General features: G+C 38.8%; 16 protein-coding genes and 1 pseudogene across 16 annotated transcripts; 4 read left to right on the top strand and 13 right to left on the bottom strand. All coding sequences in view use genetic code 6, as the record gives it.

The window, feature by feature from the left end:
- Positions 1-657: 657 nt before the first annotated feature.
- SS50377_28561 (uncharacterized protein) lies at positions 658-1,557 on the bottom strand (the record flags this gene model as incomplete). Its single annotated transcript, XM_067912322.1, has 1 exon — positions 658-1,557. The coding sequence occupies one exon, from the start codon at positions 1,555-1,557 to the stop codon at positions 658-660; it is 900 nt and encodes a 299-aa protein (XP_067760379.1).
- A 245-nt stretch (positions 1,558-1,802) lies between these two features.
- SS50377_28560 (Cysteine-rich membrane protein 1) lies at positions 1,803-2,672 on the bottom strand (the record flags this gene model as incomplete). The annotated part of the gene is made up of 1 exon (XM_067912321.1): positions 1,803-2,672. The coding sequence occupies one exon, from the start codon at positions 2,670-2,672 to the stop codon at positions 1,803-1,805; it is 870 nt and encodes a 289-aa protein (XP_067760378.1).
- Positions 2,673-3,172: 500 nt separating this feature from the next.
- On the bottom strand, positions 3,173-4,027 carry SS50377_28559 (Cysteine-rich membrane protein 1; the record flags this gene model as incomplete). Its single annotated transcript, XM_067912320.1, has 1 exon — positions 3,173-4,027. One exon carries the CDS (start codon positions 4,025-4,027, stop codon positions 3,173-3,175), a length of 855 nt encoding a protein of 284 aa, XP_067760377.1.
- Positions 4,028-4,417: 390 nt separating this feature from the next.
- On the bottom strand, positions 4,418-5,272 carry SS50377_28558 (Cysteine-rich membrane protein 1; the record flags this gene model as incomplete). Its single annotated transcript, XM_067912319.1, has 1 exon — positions 4,418-5,272. The coding sequence occupies one exon, from the start codon at positions 5,270-5,272 to the stop codon at positions 4,418-4,420; it is 855 nt and encodes a 284-aa protein (XP_067760376.1).
- A 500-nt stretch (positions 5,273-5,772) lies between these two features.
- On the bottom strand, positions 5,773-6,627 carry SS50377_28557 (Cysteine-rich membrane protein 1; the record flags this gene model as incomplete). Its single annotated transcript, XM_067912318.1, has 1 exon — positions 5,773-6,627. The coding sequence occupies one exon, from the start codon at positions 6,625-6,627 to the stop codon at positions 5,773-5,775; it is 855 nt and encodes a 284-aa protein (XP_067760375.1).
- Positions 6,628-7,017: 390 nt separating this feature from the next.
- SS50377_28556 (Cysteine-rich membrane protein 1) lies at positions 7,018-7,872 on the bottom strand (the record flags this gene model as incomplete). The annotated part of the gene is made up of 1 exon (XM_067912317.1): positions 7,018-7,872. The coding sequence occupies one exon, from the start codon at positions 7,870-7,872 to the stop codon at positions 7,018-7,020; it is 855 nt and encodes a 284-aa protein (XP_067760374.1).
- Positions 7,873-8,372: 500 nt separating this feature from the next.
- Positions 8,373-9,227, bottom strand: SS50377_28555 (Cysteine-rich membrane protein 1; the record flags this gene model as incomplete). The annotated part of the gene is made up of 1 exon (XM_067912316.1): positions 8,373-9,227. The coding sequence occupies one exon, from the start codon at positions 9,225-9,227 to the stop codon at positions 8,373-8,375; it is 855 nt and encodes a 284-aa protein (XP_067760373.1).
- Positions 9,228-9,673: 446 nt separating this feature from the next.
- Positions 9,674-10,585, bottom strand: SS50377_28554 (Cysteine-rich membrane protein 1; annotated as a pseudogene).
- A 4,085-nt stretch (positions 10,586-14,670) lies between these two features.
- Positions 14,671-15,630, top strand: SS50377_28553 (Cysteine-rich membrane protein 1; the record flags this gene model as incomplete). Its single annotated transcript, XM_067912315.1, has 1 exon — positions 14,671-15,630. One exon carries the CDS (start codon positions 14,671-14,673, stop codon positions 15,628-15,630), a length of 960 nt encoding a protein of 319 aa, XP_067760372.1.
- A 548-nt stretch (positions 15,631-16,178) lies between these two features.
- Positions 16,179-17,057, bottom strand: SS50377_28552 (uncharacterized protein; the record flags this gene model as incomplete). Its single annotated transcript, XM_067912314.1, has 1 exon — positions 16,179-17,057. The coding sequence occupies one exon, from the start codon at positions 17,055-17,057 to the stop codon at positions 16,179-16,181; it is 879 nt and encodes a 292-aa protein (XP_067760371.1).
- A 137-nt stretch (positions 17,058-17,194) lies between these two features.
- On the top strand, positions 17,195-17,422 carry SS50377_28551 (Selenoprotein W; the record flags this gene model as incomplete). The annotated part of the gene is made up of 1 exon (XM_067912313.1): positions 17,195-17,422. One exon carries the CDS (start codon positions 17,195-17,197, stop codon positions 17,420-17,422), a length of 228 nt encoding a protein of 75 aa, XP_067760370.1.
- Positions 17,423-18,451: 1,029 nt separating this feature from the next.
- Positions 18,452-19,000, top strand: SS50377_28550 (uncharacterized protein; the record flags this gene model as incomplete). The annotated part of the gene is made up of 1 exon (XM_067912312.1): positions 18,452-19,000. One exon carries the CDS (start codon positions 18,452-18,454, stop codon positions 18,998-19,000), a length of 549 nt encoding a protein of 182 aa, XP_067760369.1.
- A 222-nt stretch (positions 19,001-19,222) lies between these two features.
- On the bottom strand, positions 19,223-19,762 carry SS50377_28549 (uncharacterized protein; the record flags this gene model as incomplete). The annotated part of the gene is made up of 1 exon (XM_067912311.1): positions 19,223-19,762. The coding sequence occupies one exon, from the start codon at positions 19,760-19,762 to the stop codon at positions 19,223-19,225; it is 540 nt and encodes a 179-aa protein (XP_067760368.1).
- A 284-nt stretch (positions 19,763-20,046) lies between these two features.
- SS50377_28548 (uncharacterized protein) lies at positions 20,047-20,844 on the bottom strand (the record flags this gene model as incomplete). Its single annotated transcript, XM_067912310.1, has 1 exon — positions 20,047-20,844. The coding sequence occupies one exon, from the start codon at positions 20,842-20,844 to the stop codon at positions 20,047-20,049; it is 798 nt and encodes a 265-aa protein (XP_067760367.1).
- A 403-nt stretch (positions 20,845-21,247) lies between these two features.
- Positions 21,248-22,294, bottom strand: SS50377_28547 (Cysteine-rich membrane protein 1; the record flags this gene model as incomplete). The annotated part of the gene is made up of 1 exon (XM_067912309.1): positions 21,248-22,294. One exon carries the CDS (start codon positions 22,292-22,294, stop codon positions 21,248-21,250), a length of 1,047 nt encoding a protein of 348 aa, XP_067760366.1.
- Positions 22,295-22,538: 244 nt separating this feature from the next.
- On the bottom strand, positions 22,539-23,039 carry SS50377_28546 (uncharacterized protein; the record flags this gene model as incomplete). Its single annotated transcript, XM_067912308.1, has 1 exon — positions 22,539-23,039. The coding sequence occupies one exon, from the start codon at positions 23,037-23,039 to the stop codon at positions 22,539-22,541; it is 501 nt and encodes a 166-aa protein (XP_067760365.1).
- Positions 23,040-24,342: 1,303 nt separating this feature from the next.
- On the top strand, positions 24,343-24,744 carry SS50377_28545 (uncharacterized protein; the record flags this gene model as incomplete). The annotated part of the gene is made up of 1 exon (XM_067912307.1): positions 24,343-24,744. One exon carries the CDS (start codon positions 24,343-24,345, stop codon positions 24,742-24,744), a length of 402 nt encoding a protein of 133 aa, XP_067760364.1.
- Positions 24,745-24,805: the final 61 nt, after the last annotated feature.

Raw genomic sequence — 24,805 nt, 5'->3', positions numbered from 1 at the left:
GATAGGAGCGTGCTACCGAACAAGGAGCTCCTCAAAACACTGCAGACTAGTTCGTGACCGCGAACAGAATTTTCCCAGAATATAGGTCAAAAGCTGCTGAACATAATAGGGCCTGGCTGGCGTATATTTCTCATGAAATCTAACGCACCAGACGTTATCGGCCTGCGCTTTCCAAATCCAGTTCCTATACATATGCAAACAGGGTCTGCAAAATTGCTACATGTGCTCCGCGACCTTTTCGGATATCACTTGGGCATCCAGAATATTTTTATCAGATAACCATTTCTTCCTTCTCTTAGCAACCTAAGATGGTACCTCTCCGACTGAGCCCACGACAATCTAGATGCCAGCAATCGCCATAGTTTCCATTTTCCTACCTCAGTCCGCGTTATTTCTAGTAATCCGAATCTGATAAACTTGCAGTCATTTCCGCAGGGTGCGCAATTACCGCCTATCGGAGTACTGCATTCGACACGCACCACAACGAATTTTTAGTTAATGTCAGGCCGCACAGTTCACTGTGACCAAAATTTGCAGACGGAGTCGCTGCAGATGTTCAGCGGTGAAATATTAGCTGTTCCAAATTATGGGAAATTGAAGTGCAGACACGCCCCGGTGCTATGACATAAATGATATTAACTCCCGCAGCAGATAGTCTCAGTACAGTGCTTCGATTCCACCGTAGTCGCCGATGAATTCTCTAGCTCCAGAGAGAAAGTGTTGCGGCACTGCAGGCAGGTGTTCGCATCGGAGAACGAGGTAAATACGACATTGGTCATTTCCATAAAGGCTCCAATGAGGAATTCCAAACGTGCAATTCCTGGGTTTACCTGGCGATATAGTTTTAGCACGTGGACTTCGCAGTAGTATCCATATTATGTACCTATACTGATTGCACAAGGTGGGCGCAGGTTCACAGAAACAGCCAGCTTTCAGGTTTCGCCTGGTGTTGGAAGGCCAGAGGATCAGCTAAACGCATACGAACGGGTCGGGGTAGGATGGAAACACAGGCGGTTGGAGTTTTAAAGATAGGCATGTTTCGTTGGAAGGTAGCTAGACACGGGGAGGTGGGTGCCCAGGGGTTGAACTAGCGCACCAAGGCATGTTGAAGCGAATTCCGTCTTAGGGATAATGCATCAAAAATATTACAATGGCAGCTTGCATAAAATCGGTGGGAGGAGGCTAGGCAGTGAGAGCACTGCAAATAACAAAGGAGCATGCCCGTAATATAGGGGTAGGGATAAAATGCTGCGTCTGCGCTAGGTGCGAAAGTGCGGCAGTGAGCAGGCACATAGGGCTAATACGAATTTATGCAATTGCTGGGTAGTTTATAGATGTTTGATCTATAATAGTTTAAGATACCTGCTCGGGGACAAGCTTTCCGCCAGAAACGGCCATTAGCTGGGTGCCGAACTTTCTGGATACCGAACCGGAATGGAACTAGTGTGCTGGTAGACTGAGATCACTTAATAGGGTCCTGAGGTATTTTATAATATTGGCGATGACATCAATCCTGCTAGGTCTGCATTATAAAACTGAACGCTGAATAATTTACATTTATATATAGTAAGATACAGTCGTACTAAAATGACGTCCTCAGCTAAATCTTGTTGAAATTGCGCAGCCCTAGCAGAGATGCACTTATGGCGAGTAGTAGTCTTTACTAAGGTAGCCTACAGTCTAAATTGCCAATGTATCATGCCATTGCTCGAAGTCGGCTTTAGCACCTCTCGACGTGCATACTATTGAAATATCCGAGTGGAAAGCTTAGCATAAACGTGCAGGAACGTATATATTACCAATCACTGTTACTCCACTCTCTTCTTCGCCTTTCTAATGAAATAATAAGCCAGACCACCCCCAACTGCGCCGACGACCACCAAAACGCCAACCACAATTCCCACAATCGCCCCAGTCCCTATCTTGTTGGTCCCAGTCCCTTGCTACTCAGGCCAGCACATATCGCCAATAAATTTATATCCAACAGCACATGCATTGCAGGCTCCATCTTTTCCCTTAACTACATTAGGCAAACACGTATCACAGGCATTCAATTCGGCGTTGCAAGAAGCGCAATTTGATGCTACTCCGCATTTACAGGCAGAATTAATCTCTTCATCACAGACCATGGCCGTTCCGTACTTGCAGTAGTTACCATCGGTTAAATCTTCACAATTCAATCCACATTATCCAGCTATCGTTGTGACATGAGTATTCCCATTACACGCGTAGCAGAAATCTGGCGATTCGCAAATTGTGCAATCAGTAGAACATTTGCGACATCTATTAATAGATATTTCGCAATAAGTTGAAGTTTCATCCTCGCAGTCTTTATTGCTATTGCAGATTCTGACGCATTCATCTTCTTGTATTGTGTACCCCTCAGCACAGTTCTGACATGCATTTAAACTCGTGCACTCCCCACAGCCTTTTGAGCATTTTGTACACACATTACCATTAAGGAAAGATCCAGGGAGGCATGTGGTGCATGCTTCTCCAGTACACACTTTGCAATTTGTAGTCACATCTTTATCTTTGCAGTAGCAGCCCTGACCAAAAGTCATGTTCTCACTGCAGGAGACGCAATTTACTTCTGCCGTTCCAGTCGTTGGGCAAAAGTGCCCGGCTTTGCAGTTTGTGTCAGTTCTAGTACAGGTTCCTGTTGTGTCCATTTTTATTTTACAGTATCAAATTAAATCGATAATTCAGCACATAACTTCGTTTCTCAGTTTCGCAGGTAAAAAACAGGATACTATTTCATATAAATACTTAATATTATATTTAATATAATAATTAAAATTTAATAATTATGTATTAATATCAAGTAATAGAAAGTGTTTTTTGTTACTTTTTATTTATTTATACTACTATTAAGTAATATACAGTTAAACCAAAGTTGAAACCGAGGCAATCATCTAAATCGAGTATGTATATTCGATAGCAAACTCCCAAGTATCCCTACATTAAAGCTCTAAAGTTTATTCTAGTTCGATATTACTCCGAATCTATTTTTACTGGTCTAATCTCCTTACCCCGTTTTTCAACTTGTCTTTACCTGCTTCACCTTAATTTTAGCTTTAAGACGATGATGCCTACAATCCTTATAATCCCAAACTCCAAAAGCACAGTTAGCACCCATCCACCTAATTTGCCTTAAATTGTATCATGCACCTCACTTCTTCGCCCTCCTAACAAAGTAATAAGCTAAACCGCCCCCAACTGCTCCAACGACCACCAAAACACCAACCACGATGCCCACAATCGCTCCAGTCCCGATCTTATTGGTCCCAGTCCCTTGCTACTCGGGCCAGCACATATCGCCAATGTGCTTAAACCCAACAGCACAATCCTTACAAGTACCATCTTCTCCCTTAATAACATTAGGCAAACACGTCTCGCATCCATTTAAAGAACTGTCGCACGAAGCGCAGTTTCGAGCAAATTAACATTTGCAGGCAGAATCAAGCCCTGCAACACAGGGCGTAGCTACACCATTTTTGCAGTAGTTACCATCGGCCAAATTTTCACAATTCGGTGTACACTTCCCATCGATCGTGGTCACATGAGAAGACCCATCGCACGCGTTGCAGAAAATCCCAGAGGAGCAAATTAAGCATTTATTGCCACACGGCACACAACTTTTTAAGGATATCTCGCAAAAAGTCGAAGCATCATCTTGACAGTCTTCATTTTTAGAGCAGATTCTGTCGCACTCATTATTGTCCAGTTTATACCCGTCGGCGCACTTCTGGCAGGTATTAGAATCGGTGCATTAGCCGCAGCCTTTAAAGCATTTTTAACACATATTCCCGCTCAGGAAAGAGCCTGGGAGGCAGGTTGAGCAACTTCTTCCTGAACATGTCTTGCAATTGGTCGTAACCATGTTATCTTCACAGTAGCAGCCTTGCCCGAACTTCATGTCTTCGGTGCAGGGGATACAGCTTACTGAAGTTGTGTCTGTAGTTGGACAGAAATGACCAGCTTTGCAGGTTGTAACTGTTTTAGTACAAGTCCCAGTATCCGCCATTTTTAATTTTAGATGACAATTATTATGAATAATACAGCAACTTACTTAGTTTCGTAGTTTCACAAATAATAATAGTTTATTATTTTTAGTATATATTGATTTATTTTCCCTTAACATTTGTATAAGTTTAAATTTAATTAATGATATCACGATATAAAAACCGTTTTTTCTTACATATTAACGATTTTTACTACGATTTACCAACTTACATCGAATAAATTAATATATTTTAAAATAATATAAATAAACTATTGATATTTGATAGTAAAATTTCAAGTTTCTTTATTATTAATATTTAGAAGTAAACACTGGAGAGTTTCTTACAATGTCTTTCGAAGCATTAATATTAATGGATGATTTATTATGATTCATTCATTTATTGTTTATGCATCACTTCTTAGCCTTTCTAATGAAATAATAAGCCAGACCACCCCCAACTGCGCCGACGACCACCAAAACGCCAACCACAATTCCCACAATCGCCCCAGTCCCTATCTTGTTGGTCCCAGTCCCTTGCTACTCAGGCCAGCACATATCGCCAATAAATTTATATCCAACAGCACATGCATTGCAGGCTCCATCTTTTCCCTTAACTACATTAGGCAAACACGTATCACAGGCATTCAATTCGGCGTTGCAAGAAGCGCAATTTGATGCTACTCCGCATTTACAGGCAGAATTAATCTCTTCATCACAGACCATGGCCGTTCCGTACTTGCAGTAGTTACCATCGGTTAAATCTTCACAATTCAATCCACATTATCCAGCTATCGTTGTGACATGAGTATTCCCATTACACGCGTAGCAGAAATCTGGCGATTCGCAAATTGTGCAATCAGTAGAACATTTGCGACATCTATTAATAGATATTTCGCAATAAGTTGAAGTTTCATCCTCGCAGTCTTTATTGCTATTGCAGATTCTGACGCATTCATCTTCTTGTATTGTGTACCCCTCAGCACAGTTCTGACATGCATTTAAACTCGTGCACTCCCCACAGCCTTTTGAGCATTTTGTACACACATTACCATTAAGGAAAGATCCAGGGAGGCATGTGGTGCATGCTTCTCCAGTACACACTTTGCAATTTGTAGTCACATCTTTATCTTTGCAGTAGCAGCCCTGACCAAAAGTCATGTTCTCACTGCAGGAGACGCAATTTACTTCTGCCGTTCCAGTCGTTGGGCAAAAGTGCCCGGCTTTGCAGTTTGTGTCAGTTCTAGTACAGGTTCCTGTTGTGTCCATTTTTATTTTACAGTATCAAATTAAATCGATAATTCAGCACATAACTTCGTTTCTCAGTTTCGCAGGTAAAAAACAGGATACTATTTCATATAAATACTTAATATTATATTTAATATAATAATTAAAATTTAATAATTATGTATTAATATCAAGTAATAGAAAGTGTTTTTTGTTACTTTTTATTTATTTATACTACTATTAAGTAATATACAGTTAAACCAAAGTTGAAACCGAGGCAATCATCTAAATCGAGTATGTATATTCGATAGCAAACTCCCAAGTATCCCTACATTAAAGCTCTAAAGTTTATTCTAGTTCGATATTACTCCGAATCTATTTTTACTGGTCTAATCTCCTTACCCCGTTTTTCAACTTGTCTTTACCTGCTTCACCTTAATTTTAGCTTTAAGACGATGATGCCTACAATCCTTATAATCCCAAACTCCAAAAGCACAGTTAGCACCCATCCACCTAATTTGCCTTAAATTGTATCATGCACCTCACTTCTTCGCCCTCCTAACAAAGTAATAAGCTAAACCGCCCCCAACTGCTCCAACGACCACCAAAACACCAACCACGATGCCCACAATCGCTCCAGTCCCGATCTTATTGGTCCCAGTCCCTTGCTACTCGGGCCAGCACATATCGCCAATGTGCTTAAACCCAACAGCACAATCCTTACAAGTACCATCTTCTCCCTTAATAACATTAGGCAAACACGTCTCGCATCCATTTAAAGAACTGTCGCACGAAGCGCAGTTTCGAGCAAATTAACATTTGCAGGCAGAATCAAGCCCTGCAACACAGGGCGTAGCTACACCATTTTTGCAGTAGTTACCATCGGCCAAATTTTCACAATTCGGTGTACACTTCCCATCGATCGTGGTCACATGAGAAGACCCATCGCACGCGTTGCAGAAAATCCCAGAGGAGCAAATTAAGCATTTATTGCCACACGGCACACAACTTTTTAAGGATATCTCGCAAAAAGTCGAAGCATCATCTTGACAGTCTTCATTTTTAGAGCAGATTCTGTCGCACTCATTATTGTCCAGTTTATACCCGTCGGCGCACTTCTGGCAGGTATTAGAATCGGTGCATTAGCCGCAGCCTTTAAAGCATTTTTAACACATATTCCCGCTCAGGAAAGAGCCTGGGAGGCAGGTTGAGCAACTTCTTCCTGAACATGTCTTGCAATTGGTCGTAACCATGTTATCTTCACAGTAGCAGCCTTGCCCGAACTTCATGTCTTCGGTGCAGGGGATACAGCTTACTGAAGTTGTGTCTGTAGTTGGACAGAAATGACCAGCTTTGCAGGTTGTAACTGTTTTAGTACAAGTCCCAGTATCCGCCATTTTTAATTTTAGATGACAATTATTATGAATAATACAGCAACTTACTTAGTTTCGTAGTTTCACAAATAATAATAGTTTATTATTTTTAGTATATATTGATTTATTTTCCCTTAACATTTGTATAAGTTTAAATTTAATTAATGATATCACGATATAAAAACCGTTTTTTCTTACATATTAACGATTTTTACTACGATTTACCAACTTACATCGAATAAATTAATATATTTTAAAATAATATAAATAAACTATTGATATTTGATAGTAAAATTTCAAGTTTCTTTATTATTAATATTTAGAAGTAAACACTGGAGAGTTTCTTACAATGTCTTTCGAAGCATTAATATTAATGGATGATTTATTATGATTCATTCATTTATTGTTTATGCATCACTTCTTAGCCTTTCTAATGAAATAATAAGCCAGACCACCCCCAACTGCCCCAACGACCACCAAAACACCAACCACAATTCCCACAATCGCCCCAGTCCCTATCTTGTTGGTCCCAGTCCCTTGCTACTCAGGCCAGCACATATCGCCAATAAATTTATATCCAACAGCACATGCATTGCAGGCTCCATCTTTTCCCTTAACTACATTAGGCAAACACGTATCACAGGCATTCAATTCGGCGTTGCAAGAAGCGCAATTTGATGCTACTCCGCATTTACAGGCAGAATTAATCTCTTCATCACAGACCATGGCCGTTCCGTACTTGCAGTAGTTACCATCGGTTAAATCTTCACAATTCAATCCACATTATCCAGCTATCGTTGTGACATGAGTATTCCCATTACACGCGTAGCAGAAATCTGGCGATTCGCAAATTGTGCAATCAGTAGAACATTTGCGACATCTATTAATAGATATTTCGCAATAAGTTGAAGTTTCATCCTCGCAGTCTTTATTGCTATTGCAGATTCTGACGCATTCATCTTCTTGTATTGTGTACCCCTCAGCACAGTTCTGACATGCATTTAAACTCGTGCACTCCCCACAGCCTTTTGAGCATTTTGTACACACATTACCATTAAGGAAAGATCCAGGGAGGCATGTGGTGCATGCTTCTCCAGTACACACTTTGCAATTTGTAGTCACATCTTTATCTTTGCAGTAGCAGCCCTGACCAAAAGTCATGTTCTCACTGCAGGAGACGCAATTTACTTCTGCCGTTCCAGTCGTTGGGCAAAAGTGCCCGGCTTTGCAGTTTGTGTCAGTTCTAGTACAGGTTCCTGTTGTGTCCATTTTTATTTTACAGTATCAAATTAAATCGATAATTCAGCACATAACTTCGTTTCTCAGTTTCGCAGGTAAAAAACAGGATACTATTTCATATAAATACTTAATATTATATTTAATATAATAATTAAAATTTAATAATTATGTATTAATATCAAGTAATAGAAAGTGTTTTTTGTTACTTTTTATTTATTTATACTACTATTAAGTAATATACAGTTAAACCAAAGTTGAAACCGAGGCAATCATCTAAATCGAGTATGTATATTCGATAGCAAACTCCCAAGTATCCCTACATTAAAGCTCTAAAGTTTATTCTAGTTCGATATTACTCCGAATCTATTTTTACTGGTCTAATCTCCTTACCCCGTTTTTCAACTTGTCTTTACCTGCTTCACCTTAATTTTAGCTTTAAGACGATGATGCCTACAATCCTTATAATCCCAAACTCCAAAAGCACAGTTAGCACCCATCCACCTAATTTGCCTTAAATTGTATCATGCACCTCACTTCTTCGCCCTCCTAACAAAGTAATAAGCTAAACCGCCCCCAACTGCTCCAACGACCACCAAAACACCAACCACGATGCCCACAATCGCTCCAGTCCCGATCTTATTGGTCCCAGTCCCTTGCTACTCGGGCCAGCACATATTGCCAATGGGTTTGAACCCACTAGCACAATTCCTACAAGTACCATCATTTCCCTTAATAACATTAGGCAAACACGTTTCACAACCATTTAAAGTAGTGTCGCACGAAGCACAATTTTGTGCAAATCCGCACTTGCAGGCAGAATCAAGCCCTGTAACGCAGAGTGTAGGAGAACCGTCCTTGCAGTAGTTACCATTTTCCATATCCTTGCATAAAACAGTACACGTACCGTGAATTGTGGTAATATGAGTATTCCCATCGCACGCGTTGCAGAACGTCGCAGAGGAGCAAATTGTGCAATCATCAGCACACTTCACGCACCTCTTTTAGGATATATCACAGAATTTTGAAACTTCATCATCGCAGTCTTTATTACTACCACAGACTCTGACGCATTTACCACCTTCCATTGTGAACCCAGCGGCGCACTTCTGACATGAGTCAGCATCGCTACATTCGGCACAACCTTTTGAGCATCTAGAACAGATATTTGCATTGAGATACGAGCCAGGGAGGCAGGTGGCGCAATTATCTCCAGAGCACGTCTTGCAGTTTGTGATAACTGTATCATCCACACAATAGCAGCCTTGACCGAATTTCATGTCATTTTCACATGGAATGCAGTCTACTGTGACCATGCCACTCGTGGGGCAGAAGTGACCGGCTTTGCACTTTGTGTCAGTGCGTGTACATGTGCCTGTTGTGGTCATTTTACAATTTTACAGGACCATGGAATGGATAATATGATAAATAACCTAGTTTTTAGGTTTCGCAAGTAAAGGTATGGTACTATATCTTATATATAGTAAATTGTACATTCCGTAAAATTACTTAAATTTGCTAATTATCATTTAATATACCTTCATAAAAACTATTTTCTGAGACTTTACTTTTTGCTAACGGTATTACTAATAGATGTAAATAACTAAGATGTAAAAATCGTAAAATTTCTAAATATAATAATCTTAACCATATTTTATTTCAAGCGTCTTCATAGAGAACGATAAAACACTCCTCACTGCAGAACCACAATTAGTCGTAATTACATACCCTAACCTAGCTCAGGCAGTTATACCCTCAAATGAAGGAAGTATCCGCCTGAGCTTTACCTACTATATTTGCCCAGTTAACTTCTTCTCATAAATAACAATTTTCATCACTTCTTCCCCCTCCTAACAAAATAGTAGGCCAGGCCGCCCCCAACTGCCCCAACGACCAACAAGACTCCAATGACGATGCCCGTGACTGCCCCACCGCTCAAATTCTGCCTATTAACTTCCGGGTTTGGATCAGACGGCGTGGGAACTACCGGGTCTGGACCATGTGGCTCAGGAGCAGGAGTCTCGGGCCAGCACATCCCGCCAATGAGCTTAAACCCAGTTGCACAGTCCCTACACGAACCACCTTTTGTAATAATAGCATTAGTAAGACACGTTTTGCACTTATCTAACGTAGAATTACAGGAAGCGCAATTGGTAGCTAATCCACATTCGCAAGCAGAATCAATTCCTTCAGCACAGGGTGTAGCCACTCCATTTTTACAGTAGTTACCATCTGTAATATCATCACATTTAGGAGTACACCTCCCATCTATAGTTGTGATATGAGTACCCCAATTGCACACGTTGCAAAACGTCGCCGATGAGCAAACTGAGCAGTCATCAGCACATTTCACGCACCTCTTTGTGGACATATCGCAAAATGTCGAACGTTGACCCTTGCAGTCTTCATTATTATTGCAGACTCTGACGCATTTGTCATCTTCTATTGTGAACCCAACGGCGCATGTTTGGCATGAATTCGAATCGGCACATTCAGCACAACCCTTTGAGCAGTCATAGCAAAATATGCCACTTAGATACGAGCCAGGGAGGCAAGTGGTGCAACTTCATCCTGAACATGTCTTGCAGTTTGTTGTCACTATATTATATTCACAGTAGCAGCCCTGGCCGAATTTCATGTCTTCTGTGCACGGTTTACAGGGAACACTTATATTATCAGTAGCTGGGCAAAAATGATCTGCCTTACAGTTAGTGTTACGATTAGAGCATGTTCCAGTATCTGTCATTTTAAAAATAGAATATGTTATTTCATCTGATAATATATAAGCAACTCATTTTTTGGTTTTTAACCTTCATGAGACATGCATATATATATCACTTTACGCTATAATTTAAAACAAAAATCAAATATTTTTAGTTTGTGATTGTTATATAATGTCAAATATATGGCACAAATATAAAAGAAACTTAACAAGACAAAGATATTGAATTTTATCTAACTGAACGCCAAGACAACGAGCAGCAGCCCACAATCAAGCGTGCACCGCTCTTGCCCATTTTCCAATACTTCCACTCCAAAATATATTTAATATAATATTCTCTTCCAATTATACAGCTGCACTCCAAATTAGTAACCCACATTATTATACACTTACTATCAGATTTAGACAAAGTCGGCCCACCAGCGTAAATGTCCTTTGGCATTTGCACCTCCCAAAGCCCCTAAAACGCGAGTTGACACTGTCCAAATTGCGGTACCTAAACATTGTAGTTCCCTTTATCCCGGAGCGCAGCCCCGTTGCACTGCATTTCTTGGCATCGACTATTGTACCTATTTCGTTCCAGAGTCAGATTTTTTGGCACAGAGCCGGCCCGAGCAGCATGCGTCTAGTTGCAGCAAGTGTAGCGGTGGGCAGGCCGTGTGCTGCTCTGGGTTCAGCTTGTCGAGCTGGGACGCCATCCAGAGCTACGAGGTAGCGGTGACCGTCTACACCGTGGGAGACCGCATAGGAGGCTGTAGCGGGGTGTCCGGCTGGATTTAGGTCGTCGAGGTGTAAATGTGAGATATTTTTGGGTTGAAGCGGGACAGGGAATATGTATTGTTATAGTCTGGGCTGAACTATTTTGCTAAATGGAGGGGTGAGGAGGCTGGTCAGGGGAAGGATGGGGCGATTCGCTGTGTCTAGCAGTTGATGGGATAGTTTCTAATTCTTTTTGGAGTAGGAGGATGGGTAGGGTCTCAAATCCAAAAATAATTGCGCTTTTTGTTGGCGGAATACAGAGCAAAATTTACCGGTTAGCAGATACTAATGCTGGCTTGGATTTGTTTTACTAATGGTTTTGATGTTGCCTATCGCATGCTTAGGACACATGGGCGTGAAGATGCGCCAAACAAACCTAGATTTGGTCGATTTGGACTGTAAAGATAGTGGAAATCTATAATTTTACTATAAAAATAAAACTCGTATTGGGGTATTTAGGTTGCAGAATTTTCACGACATTATTGTTTGATTCCTAGATCTTATTTAAGTATTTTTTGATAAATTTTGGAGTCAATATTTATGTTGTTAATCAAAACTTATATTCAAAATACATAGGTAGATCAAGGGTATACTTTGTTTACGGTGAGTATTTGAAAGAGAGCTGCAGTGATTCGCAGAGGTTTATTTTTTAATTGTTCTCATATTTATTAGATTTTACTACGCACTTATTATAATTATAATCTAAATACTAATGTCTGCTTACTGTCGCACATATAACTCATATAGAATTAAATGTTACGATAAATATTTATTTTCGAAATAGTATATTTTTAATTAATATCATTTAGCTAAAAATATATTAATACATAATGAAGTTTTTGTGTTAACATCGTTATACAAATGTTGTTCATTCTTGTGGAGTCAATTAATAACATGGCATCTGATTGTCATCAATAGATGCAAGTAAACCAAATATTTAGTTTGCTAATATTTGAAGTACTATTAATTTAACAAATGAGAAATAATAAGTGATCAGATTGTAGTGAAGTTTACACCAATTCCAGATAACACTATTTTTCAAATATTTTATTCACAATATTTACGAATAACGAGCTGTACCTTTTTTCTAAAAGGATCTAGCACTAGTAATATATATTATTAGGAAGCAGAATGTGTAGCCATATACATGAAAAAGCTTCCTATACAAGATCAGATGTATTGATATTAAGTAATAAGTCGCGATTATCAAGCACATACATCTGCACTTATCGGGTTTCAAGAAGTTAGCTATGTTATGGTTTGCAACGTGAATTAGAAAGTGACTTATCTTTTTGAAAACCTGGTAAATGCAAATTTGTGGGCTGTGAATGGTGAATTACTACTTTACTGTATTTATAGAGTTTCAAAAAGCTTCGATATTTTATTGTTCATATCTCGAATGACAAGCCTGGAAACTAGCATATATATTTGTTTTGCGATAGTCCCTTGCTAGTAGACGTGCATGAAGTAATATAAACGTAGCATTGCCAGTTGCAAACTCCTTTAAACACGTTTTGGGCGATATGATAACTATAATATACCTATTCTAATAGTATAACTAAAAAGTTCACTCAATGTTGAATATAAATATAAAGAAACTATTAAATCTTAAGTTCCAAATAGTATGTCGTACAATATTGTATGTATACCATTTCTGTGAATCATCTATTCGCAGGGTAAAATATAATAATATCGCTTTAAGGATTGATACAAACTTGTTAATAATAAGCGTTTCGAAAATAGCGAAACATGATTTCAATTCTCACTCCTCGTGCTAAACTAAACATCATATGAGTATATATGTTAGGTATCATGATTCACGAGTAATATTGTAATTTGCACTCTGCACTTCTTGGTTATAACTTATGTATTCAAGTAAAATAAATATAACTTATTCTAAGTATTATGAGTATTATATGTTTTATATTAAAGTAAAAAATATTATTTACATATAAATATATTTATATTACTATTACAATCTATTTAGAGGCCAAATACCACTTTAGGCCATGAACCACCTCCGAGATAATGAACATTTTGCCTTCACTATTAAAAGCTTAGAAAGCTATCTTAATCGGTTAGAAGCAAAAATAACTACAGCATGCCCCTTCTATAAAATCAAACAATAGCAGGAATGCATACTAGGAAATCAATGATGATAACTGTAAATCCCCAATGAACAGAAAGCATGCATTTTCACCTGTAACATTAATACAAGTAAAAGTCAAAATAAAGTTCAGCCTATTAAAGCAGCATGGCAAAGGCTCTGTGTTAGAATGTGATTATTTGATGTCACACAGTGGACTTGCTATGACTAACCTTACAGTAGAGGATAGTTTTTATGGATACGAAGGAACACATGTATGAGATATGGAATATTAAAAGTTAGGTAAATTAATGTCTACAATTTATCGTGTAGAATCAGCCTCATTTTGTAATCAGCGTTAGTTGAATAGAGGTTCCAGGTACTCGTGCTGTTTCTATAAATTATACGCAAACCCTCTAATTTAGGCGTAGGTTGCAATCATTGCTCTTTGAGCACAGCTTAGTTTACGCTACGAATAGTGCTTAACCGCTAAATCAGCTGCAACCCGCATGAAAATATTTATTGCGAATAGCTAATTATTAAAAATTGTAGTATTTTATGGCATAAGATCAAAAATATCCAGTGGAGCTATCTCCTAATTCCAACTATAACCTTATACTTTTTAATTGATGTTAACAAGAACTGGTAGGTTGGAGTTAACATAATAAGTTAATTTAGGCATTGCTAGCATTAAGTTGTGTAAACTAGGCATAACTATAAGTCTTAACTTGCATTTCGGAGTTTCCGAGTAAAGTTGCACGAATATTAAGGTTTAGTGTAAGATAATTGATTATTTATAGTAATTGTTTATTTATGTCAATTAATTAAGAATACATAACGGCTGTATATAATCGACTGATACTTCCTTAAACCCGTTTTATTTAGATATTGGTTTTTAAGATAATGTTAGATAGCAGTAATAATAAATACAAAGTATTATATATAATTTATTTAAAATTTGATACATATTGAGTATGTTGTTGATTATTATTATAAACTAAAATATTATATCTTAGTACTCCTTTAATAACCTATATAAATTTTATACTAGAAGTAAGTAAAAACGGTTTTTCGGGATAGTCCACTATAATATTAATTAATTATAACAATCATACATGAATACATGTTTCTGTGATAAAATGATTATTTGTGTTTTTATTAAAGTATAGATTTTTATAACTAATGGATATGGAATTTACTTAAATTCCAAAAATATATAATATCTTAACAAATACCAAGTAACCCAAAAATAACCGAGTTTAAAATGACAGCTTCAGGAACATGTTCTACAACCTCCTAGCAGTGCAAGTAAAATCATTACTGTCCCGCCACAGATGCTAAGTAAGTTTAGTGTTTACCCTGCTCAGATGATATACAACAAGGCCAAGGGTGCTTCTGCTAAGATTATCAGATGACTGAAAATTGCCTTGAGTGTGCTAATGGGAAATGTTCCAAATTCTTGATGTAGAGAACTCTATAAAAGTAGAACTGTGCGTTAAACTGTGCAGAATGTGCCCCTGGGAAAGGATGTACTAAGTGCAACGAGGGGTACACACTTGATACAACAGCTATTACCTGTAGGCCTTCATGCACGGACAATTCTTAATGCTCTCCTGCACATGACTATTTTTGTAATGTAGAAAAGAACATTTGTGACTAGTGTACCGGAAGATGCTCTCAGTGTTCGTCATCAGACTTTTGTCTTGGATGCAGTGGACAAGATTACGTTTTAACGATTGATGGCCAGTGTATTGATTAATGTGGTAGGTTAGAAACAGGTTAGTATTGTAATAATGGAACCCCTGCGACTTGTACTAAAGATAGCACTTCAGAGTGCACATGTGGTAGTGCTGAAAACTGTGCCACATGTTCTGAAGACCGCAATAGCTGTTAAACATGTTTGCTTGGTATGGAGAAAGATGAGAACGGAAAATGTACCAAATGTATTGAAGGATATACTATGCTCAATGGAAAATGTTGGCTTAATGATAAAATCCCGACTAGACCAGTGGAACCAGTGAAGCCAGTGGAACCAGTGGTACCTGCTGACCCATCTAACCCTACTTCAAATAAAAGTAACCTCAGTGGCGGTGCAATCGCTGGTATTATTATTGGCGCATTAGCGGTTGTAGGTGCGATTAGTGGTACTGTGATAGTGATAATGAGGAAAAGTAGGAAGAATTAAGTTAGCACTGATACTGGAGCTGTTAATATTCTTGAATGAGTGATTGATAATTAATGCATACTGTATCCGATAATTTTCGCTCAGTCTGATTTTATCATTACTAAATGAAAATTAACAATTATACTTTATATTATATAATATCAGTCTAAAATATTAATGATCTGAATAATAGAAACAGTTTTCTATAAACGCATCTCATACTTATTGTTAATAATATAAACTAACTTACATCTCCTATATAGTTTCACCACTTAATACTTTTACATTAAATTTACAGGTTAGAATTCTACGCGCATAATACCGCAGATCAATCTATTATAAATACCAGAACATACGATTTACTATTAATTTATGTGCTAACTAATAAGTATTGCACTCTACTATCTCATCTAGTATCTTTATCTCAATAAATGTTTATCATATAATAAAGCTAGCGATTCTACTTAGTCCTTATTTAATTTAAATCTAATTACTCTATATCAATTGCCTTATTCTAATTCCTTAAACGATTTCATCAAATACTTTTTTCGTTCCCTTACCAGATAAATAGTTCTTTAACACCTCAATTTACAATCGCCTTTTAAACCTCACTCGATTCCAAATACCCTACTCCTAAAATACGTAACTTCCGCCGACTCAGCACCTGGAAAACTCACCAGAGGCCCAGCTTGCGCACCACCTTCCTGCAAACTATCTAGAAATGCACGAAAGCGGAAACCCTGCGCTAAATACGCGTCAAATACGCTTGCCATCCCATTAACGCCGGTGGCGGGTCCAGAGATGCGACCTTTGACAACCGCGCGCCCGGAACACTGAACCAAAAACCGCACTGCAATACACACTTCGGAAGGAACTGCTGCGACAACGGCAGCTGCTCCTTTTCCGTTGATTTCGCGCGCATACCGCTCTGGGATAACTAAACCTCCAAATCTGACCGGCCGCAAAATGCCTTCCTGAAGCTACATAGCTGCAGACTTCCAGCTCAGTACTGCCTGTCCCCACGCCTTAGCAGTACAGATGTCTTCATTTAAAACCTTAATCTGGCACAGCTGTGGGGGGCGGAAATTATAAATTTGTCTTGAGCGAGGGTTCAAGGCTTGAAAGTGCAAATTTGCTATTTTTACGATTTCCCTCATTGCCGGAACACGCGGAATCGAGGCTGCGCAAAACCTGCAAATCGCTGCAAGTTCCAGCCTCGAACTAAGCAGGTTCTCGGTCTGTCTGGATGGAAGGGTACTGCGCGTAAGGGAATGAAAACTTTCCTGCAGCGGATAAATATTTGCGCGCCGGCTTCTAAGAACGCGCATTTGGCCGTTTGCGCCTGCTTAATTGAAAGCAAAACGAGCAGGGTGAAACAATTGTTGGGCGATAAATTCAGGTTAGCATAGGGTCAGACTGTGGATAGCAGGTGTAGCGTTTCGAATTAGCGCTGTGGGCGGGTATTATTGCTGGATTTTAAGTTACATGAATATTAATATTATATGGATATAATTATATAATATTTTAAGAAACCTAATATAATTCCAATCCTCATCAATAATATTATTATATAATATTAAGATGTTATACAAAACTCTCCCACTTCGAACTTCCGCTCCCTCACATGGAAATCAAGGTCGTGATGTGTTAGTCCTGAGGCTCCATGCCCCGCTTCAAGGGTCTCCAGGCGTTCCTGAAAGGAAAGCTTGGCGTAGAGGCTGCCTTCGAGTATGGTGCTCTGGGCGACTTCGAGGTCTTCGCCAACGGAACCCTCGTCTTCTCCAAAGCCAAGGAGGGCGCCTATCCCAGTCCCCCCGCGGTGCTGGCGGCGATCGAGGCGCTCGGGGCATGAAAATGTAAACTGAAGCTGTGACGTGGGCAGGATAAGCGCGAGCCCCTGCTAACTGAGTTTTGTTAATTTCTTCAGTTATCTGCTATATTTCCTTTATTTGGCATTTCTATACTTCTTTTATATTGCTCGTGGTATCAACAATTTTGTAGTTAATAGTACTTTATAGTTTCAGAATTACGCCTTACACCTAAGAATCAAATTCCTTTATTGAAACTAAGTTAATTAGCTAGGTTGCTTTTACTTATATACACAAAATTATACATTGGTATTGACAATTTGTTATAAACAGCAGGTTAATTCATTTATCTTGTTATCATATAGTAGATACGTTAAATATGTATTGTTATATCTAATTAGCAAACACGATCTCGGTTATTTATAAAACTTCTATTACGGTCCATAAGTATGATTATAAGTATATTTTATATTGTATTTTATAGTTTAATATTAATATTAAATAATATCCATATGGATAAATTATATAATGATCAATAAAATTAAAGACTGTTTTAATAAAAATTATCGCGATTCTGATGCTAAATTTCCAGAAATTTCAATTGCAGAGTTTAAAGATTTGGTAAAACAACTTTATAACTAAATACAAAACTGTTGTCTTAGATCTTTACATTATCTAAGAAGTATCATCCTAATATAGGTTCTCAAAGTATTTAAAGTGTCTTTGAATCATTTTTTACATATAGCTTCATTATTACCTATTAAATCTTCGCTATATTGTTAAGTATTCATCGATATCTTCGAAAACAATATTTACATGTTATATTCAAGTTACAGATATAAATTTGGTAACTAGGATATATACTAATTACGCACCATTAGAGTTATCGATTTCAATTTTTTAGCAATGTGAATTGTTTTTTATATGTTAACTTAAATTATTACGTCTCTATATACCCAAACCCATTTTGACTAGAATTTTGTGTTTAAAAATGCAATGAAACAACAAAATTGTTATAAAAGAATGATAAAGACTTATTTTATGTTACGCAAAAATGTGAATTATAACCAGAGATGCTCTTATAATACCAATTTTCCTCTGGAATTAGATGTTCTACATCTCCATATGCTACTCAAGACCTTTTAATGTGCTTCTTGTAGCATCCTGATTTGCACTCTTTTGCATAATAGCAACTAATATCTGTTTGTTTTCGTGCTTACGCGCCCCTTCTTGTACCAGAAGACAATAGATATAGCTTGAATCTCATGACACGAAATATAAAATAATCGATAGATAAGCTTGAACTGATTATAGAATGCCTTACGAACGGATATGGCGAGGTTTTCCACTTAGATTCTAACGCCGTAAATCTATCAGACTTTTCCAGTAAAATAAAGTAAAATCAGGAAAATTTAGCAGCAAAGCAGCTGGTACGTGCCTATTTACTGTGTTTAACGGCGTTCCTGGAGGCATAATCGCATCGGCCGTAGAAGAGAAGTCGAGACACTTTTATTATATCATTAATGTTATAATTATATCATTATATGTATAATACCAAAAACGTCATCACAGATTTCTAGCCTCGCAATTCATCTAGAAACTGGATTATCGATATCTAATGACGCCTAGCCCATCATCCAGTACTTTGATATCACCTCCTCCACTTACAACCCGCATACAGTAACATTACCACTTTCCGAGCGACTGCTAACGCACCTTAACGCACTAGTGAACAACGAATCGCTGCCGACGAACCCGACGGTGAACTTAACGTCAGCAACACAGAAAATTCTTATATCACATTTCCTAATTTCAATTTCAATTCAATTTTCCACTCCCAAAATTCACATTTCCGAAGCGCTCAAATTCCCCAAATTCAGCTTCCGGAAGTCCTTTTCGCGCTTGCCAGTCGCCGTCTTCGGGCTCGCAACCCTCGAGGTAGTACTTTTGAGCCGTGAATTGACGCGATTTGCAGCGTTTTGAGCCTCATGCACCAGGAGCAAACCGCGGGTTCGCTCGCTCTGCTGATTTTGGGCATGTTCGGTATTAATCTTCCAGATCGAGAGGTCATGGGTTCGACTCCCGTTGATCTACGTTTTTTAATTTCGCAACAGTTAGTATTCCCGCACATTCGCCCACTCCCAAAACGCCTTCCGCGTGTGTTTTGGCCGCAAATTGAACCCACTGAACCTCGCTCGCTTCAATTTCCGCGTTTCGCAAAATCGAGGTATATGCTCTGCGACCTTTTCAGTTACTATTTGGTCATCCAGAATTCTTCTTGTCGTAGGTATTTTCTTGCTTCTCTTAGCAAGGTGAGATGCTAATTCTCCGGCTGAGCCCACGCCATTAAGATGCCAGCAATCGCCATAGTTTCTATTTAACATATCTCAGCTCTCGGTATCTCTAGTAATCCGAATTTCTATAAACTTACTGTCAGGTTCGCAGGCAGCGCAATGCCCGCCTATCTGAGTGCGGCAGTCGGCACGCACCGGAGCTATGTTTTAGCTAATGTCAGGATGCGCAGTATACAGCGCCTAGTACGTGCAGACGGGGTCACGGGATATGTTCCGCGATTAAATATTAGCCGTTCCAAATTACCGCAAATCGTAGGGCAGATACCCTCAGGTATTATGAGATAGATGATGTTATCTATCTCAGCAGATACTTTTCACCATGTTCTGGGGCATTTCCCACCACACTTTCGGCGCCTCTTGGCCGGGAGGTCGTGGCAAAGTGCTCCGATTCCACCGTAGTCGCCGATGAATTCTCTAGCTCCAGAGAGAAAGTGTTGCGGCACTGCAGGCAGGTGTTCGCATCGGAGAACGAGGTAAATACGACATTGGTCATTTCCATAAAGGCTCCAATGAGGAATTCCAAACGTGCAATTCCTGGGTTTACCTGGCGATATAGTTTTAGCACGTGGACTTCGCAGTAGTATCCATATTATGTACCTATACTGATTGCACAAGGTGGGCGCAGGTTCACAGAAACAGCCAGCTTTCAGGTTTCGCCTGGTGTTGGAAGGCCAGAGGATCAGCTAAACGCATACGAACGGGTCGGGGTAGGATGGAAACACAGGCGGTTGGAGTTTTAAAGATAGGCATGTTTCGTTGGAAGGTAGCTAGACACGGGGAGGTGGGTGCCCAGGGGTTGAACTAGCGCACCAAGGCATGTTGAAGCGAATTCCGTCTTAGGGATAATGCATCAAAAATATTACAATGGCAGCTTGCATAAAATCGGTGGGAGGAGGCTAAGCAGTGAGAGCACTGCAAATAACAAAGGAGCATGCCCGTAATATAGGGGTAGGGATAAAATGCTGCGTCTGCGCTAGGTGCGAAAGTGCGGCAGTGAGCAGGCACATAGGGCTAATACGAATTTATGCAATTGCTGGGTAGTTTATAGATGTTTGATCTATAATAGTTTAAGATACCTGCTCGGGGACAAGCTTTCCGCCAGAAACGGCCATTAGCTGGGTGCCGAACTTTCTGGATACCGACTGAGGGTGTAAATAGTGTGCTGGTAGACTGAAACCTCTTAATAAGGGTCCTGGGATGTTTTATAATATTGGGTATCACATCAATCCTGCTAGGTATGCATTATAAAACTGAACGCTGAATAATCTACATTTATATATAGTAAGATACCACAGTAGTAAAATGACGTCCTCAGCTAAATTTGGTTGAAACTGCGCGGCCCTAGAAGAAGTGTACGCATGGGGGATCGTGTTCTTTTCTGGGTCTATTACTGTTTAAATTGTAACTTATGATATCATTGCTCCAAGTCAGCATTAACACTGTTCGACCTGTATACTCTTGGAGGATCCGAGTGGAAAGCTTAGCATAAACGTGCATGAACGTATATATTACCAATCACTGTTACTCCACTCTCTTCTTCGCCTTTCTAATGAAATAATAAGCCAGGCCGCCACCAATTGCCCCAACGACCAACAAGACTCCAATGACGATGCCCGTGACTGCCCCACTGCTCAAATTCTGGCTATTAACTTCTGGATCTGGACTAGACGGCGTGGGAGCTACCGGGACCGGAACAGGTGGGGAAGGCGGCACAGGTTCGGGAGTTACCGGGTCTGGACCAGATGGTTCTGGAGTAGGTGGCTCAGGAACAGGGGGTTCTGGAATATTTGGATCTGGAGTAGGTGGTTCAGGAGCAGGGGGTGCAGGAACAGGGGTCTCGGGCCAGCACATCCCGCCAATAAGCTTAAACCCAGTTGCACAATCCCTACACCTACCACCATTTCCCTTAATAACATTAGGCAAACACGTATCACAGGCATCCTATGCACTGTTACAGGAAGCGCAATTGGAAGCATACCTACATGAGCAGGGAGATTCAAGCCCTTCAGCGCAGGGTTTAGGAACACCGTCCTTACAGTAGTTACCATCTTCAATATCCTTACATTTAGGAGTACACGTACCGTAAATTGTGGTAATATGTGTTTTCAAATCGCACGAGTTGCAAACCGTCGCCGATGAGCAAATTATGCAGTGTTAACCACACGGCGCGCACCTCTTTGTGGACATATCGCAAAATGTTGAACCTTGATCCTTGCACTCTTCATTATTATTGCAGACTCTGACGCATTTGTCATCTTACATTGTGAACCCAACGGCGCATTTCTAGCACGAATTGGAGTCGGCACATTCAGCACAACCCTTTGGGCATTTAGTGCAAATGGTTCCATTGAGAAAGGACCCAGGGAGGCATGTTGAACAAGAAGTACCATTGCATTCCTTACAATTTATTGACACCTTATTATCCTTACAGTAGCAGCCCTGACCTAATTCCATGTCTTCTGTGCAAGGAATACAGGCAACTGTATTATGATTGATGGCTGGGCAAAAATGATTTGCCTTACAGTTAGTGTTACGATTAGAGCATGTTCCAGTATCTGTCATTTTAAAAATAGAATATGGTTTTTCATCTGATAATATATGAGCAACTCATTTTTTGGTTTTTAACCTTCATGAGACATGCATATATATCACTTTACGTTATAATTTAAAACCAAACTCAAATATTTTTAGTTTGTGATTGTTATATAATGTCAAATATATTGTACAAAAATAAAATAAACTTAACAACACAAAGATATTGAATTTTATCTAACTGAACGCCAAGACAACGAGCAGCAGCCCACAATCAAGCGTGCACCGCTCTTGCCCATTTTCCAATACTTCCACTCCAAAATATATTTAATATAATATTACCTTCTAATTATACAGCTGCACTCCAAATTGATAGTCCGCATTATTATACACTTACTATCAGATTTAGACAAAGTCGGCCCACCAGCGTAAATGTCCTTTGGCATTTGCACCTCCCAAACCCCCTAAAACGCGAGTTGACACTGTCCAAATTGCGACACCTAAACATTGTAGTTCCCTTTATCCCGGAGCGCAGCCCCGTTGCACTGCATTTCTTGGCCTCGCCCCTTGTGCCCATTTCTTTCCAGCGGCATATTTTTTGGCGCAGAGCCGGCCCGAGCAGCATGCGTCTAGTTGCAGCAAGTGCAGTGAGCACCAAGATACTGCAGGCCTGGACACTTGGAAGCTGATCCGAAAGTTTTGTATCGCCTGATTTGTAAAATGCAAAATATAATTATTATATGTTTTAAATACTAGTAAAATCAAATAATTCCATTTCAGTTTATAACTGTTTATATACAATTTATTTCAATCGCAGAGCACAATTGGTTGCTTTCTGCGTTTGGCTTCTCGCACCACAAGTTCCTAGTTTATTTCACAAAGAAGCCTTATTACTTAACCAATAACCTTGCTTGTAGGACCTTAAATAATTTTAATTATATGAATTTTATACATATAATAGATAATAGTAAAAAATTTATTCGTTATATCTGATATAACGAATTTTTAACTGATATAACGAAAAGTATACAATTATACACAAAATTCTTATTTTTCATTATCCAATATATTCTGAAATAAGACAATTTATTCCGCTCCCCAGAAACCGATTTCCCGCCGAACTAATAAATCGAATTTTCTAACATAAAATTAAATTGATCCAACGGACGCAAATGGCTCAAAAATGTCGAAATTACCAATTTCGCGCTTCACTTAATGCAACAAAATGCGGAGTTTCCTCTTTAGCGCGCCTGCAAATCAGCGCAAATTGCGCCCAAAACTGCCCTGCAGACGCACACAATTGGGAATTTAAGTTTAACAGAAACTGGAAAAATTAAATGTTATATAATGTATAATAATCAATTAATATGTTTTTAAATTTTACGATCAAGTACATCACAAAAATGGACCTGCGATGAACAGGGCTGGTGTATATAACGGGTATAAGACGTAAATATAAAATTGAATAGCGTAGGGCAAAATCAATTGTAGACATGCGCAGATCGTGATCGAATTGGCTGCATTTGAAGGCAGACGGCGGTGTGCATTAGCGATTCTGCATTATTCGAGTATTGAGTTGTAAATTAGAGCTGGATATGCAAAGTTGAGCAGGTGCTGATTTTGTAGTGTGTTGGAAAGTCAGATCACTTTTTATCTGTCGAGAAGAGCACCAATTCTTCTTTATTCAATTATTGTATGGCAGTCTCGCTTTTGGAGTAGTTTTTATCCTGTTTGAATGTTTCAACTGAGAAATACATTCCCATCATTTCCTTCAAACTATATATGGTTATTATACGGTTAAACAAATATTAAGAATTTTTTGGATGAATTTATATATAAATAATATTGGTTTATATTTATATATGATTCATGTTTTTAAGTTTTAATTATTTGATAGTGTTACGGATTAATGCAAATTATTATATATAAGCAAATTAAATATTATACGACTTACGTTTTACTTATAATTATTATATATTAATATAATTCTGTAGATAATTTATTAATATAATTTAATTAAAATATAATAATATGCAATTTTTCCATTTTATTTAGGTCAGTCTCTTTATCCCTAAAAAATGAAGGTGCTAAGGGATGATGACGATTTAAGTAATACATCAGCGGTTCTTATAGCTATAGTTGTTCTCTTAATGGCATTCATCATCGGTGGTTCTATTACATTTTGTTGCTTCTTCAATAAGGTGCAGCGGGAGTATAAAATCATGATGGAGAATTGTATATGCAGTGTTTAAGAAATTACTACCAACAGCTAGATACAATCAAATGTCATAAATTCCACAGCAGCCCCAAATCAATATATGCAAATAAATTAAGTGAGACTTCCTACTGCCTGGGGAGGTAGAGTTGCCGCTTCGGCTTCAAAGAATAATGTCACAATTTTGCCTCCTATAAATTCGCAGAATGACAACACAATTAAGCCACCGCAAGTATTCCCAGAACTCCCAAAGCTGTACCATTGAAGTAAAAGATTTGTTTGAGTTATTTTCTATTATGTAATATCTATTTATTTGAATCAATAAT

This window comes from Spironucleus salmonicida, chromosome 9 (genome assembly GCF_000497125.1).
Source record: "Spironucleus salmonicida strain ATCC 50377 chromosome 9, whole genome shotgun sequence".
Classification (NCBI taxonomy): domain Eukaryota; phylum Fornicata; order Diplomonadida; family Hexamitidae; genus Spironucleus; species Spironucleus salmonicida.
This window is presented reverse-complemented; position numbering and strand designations above follow the sequence as displayed.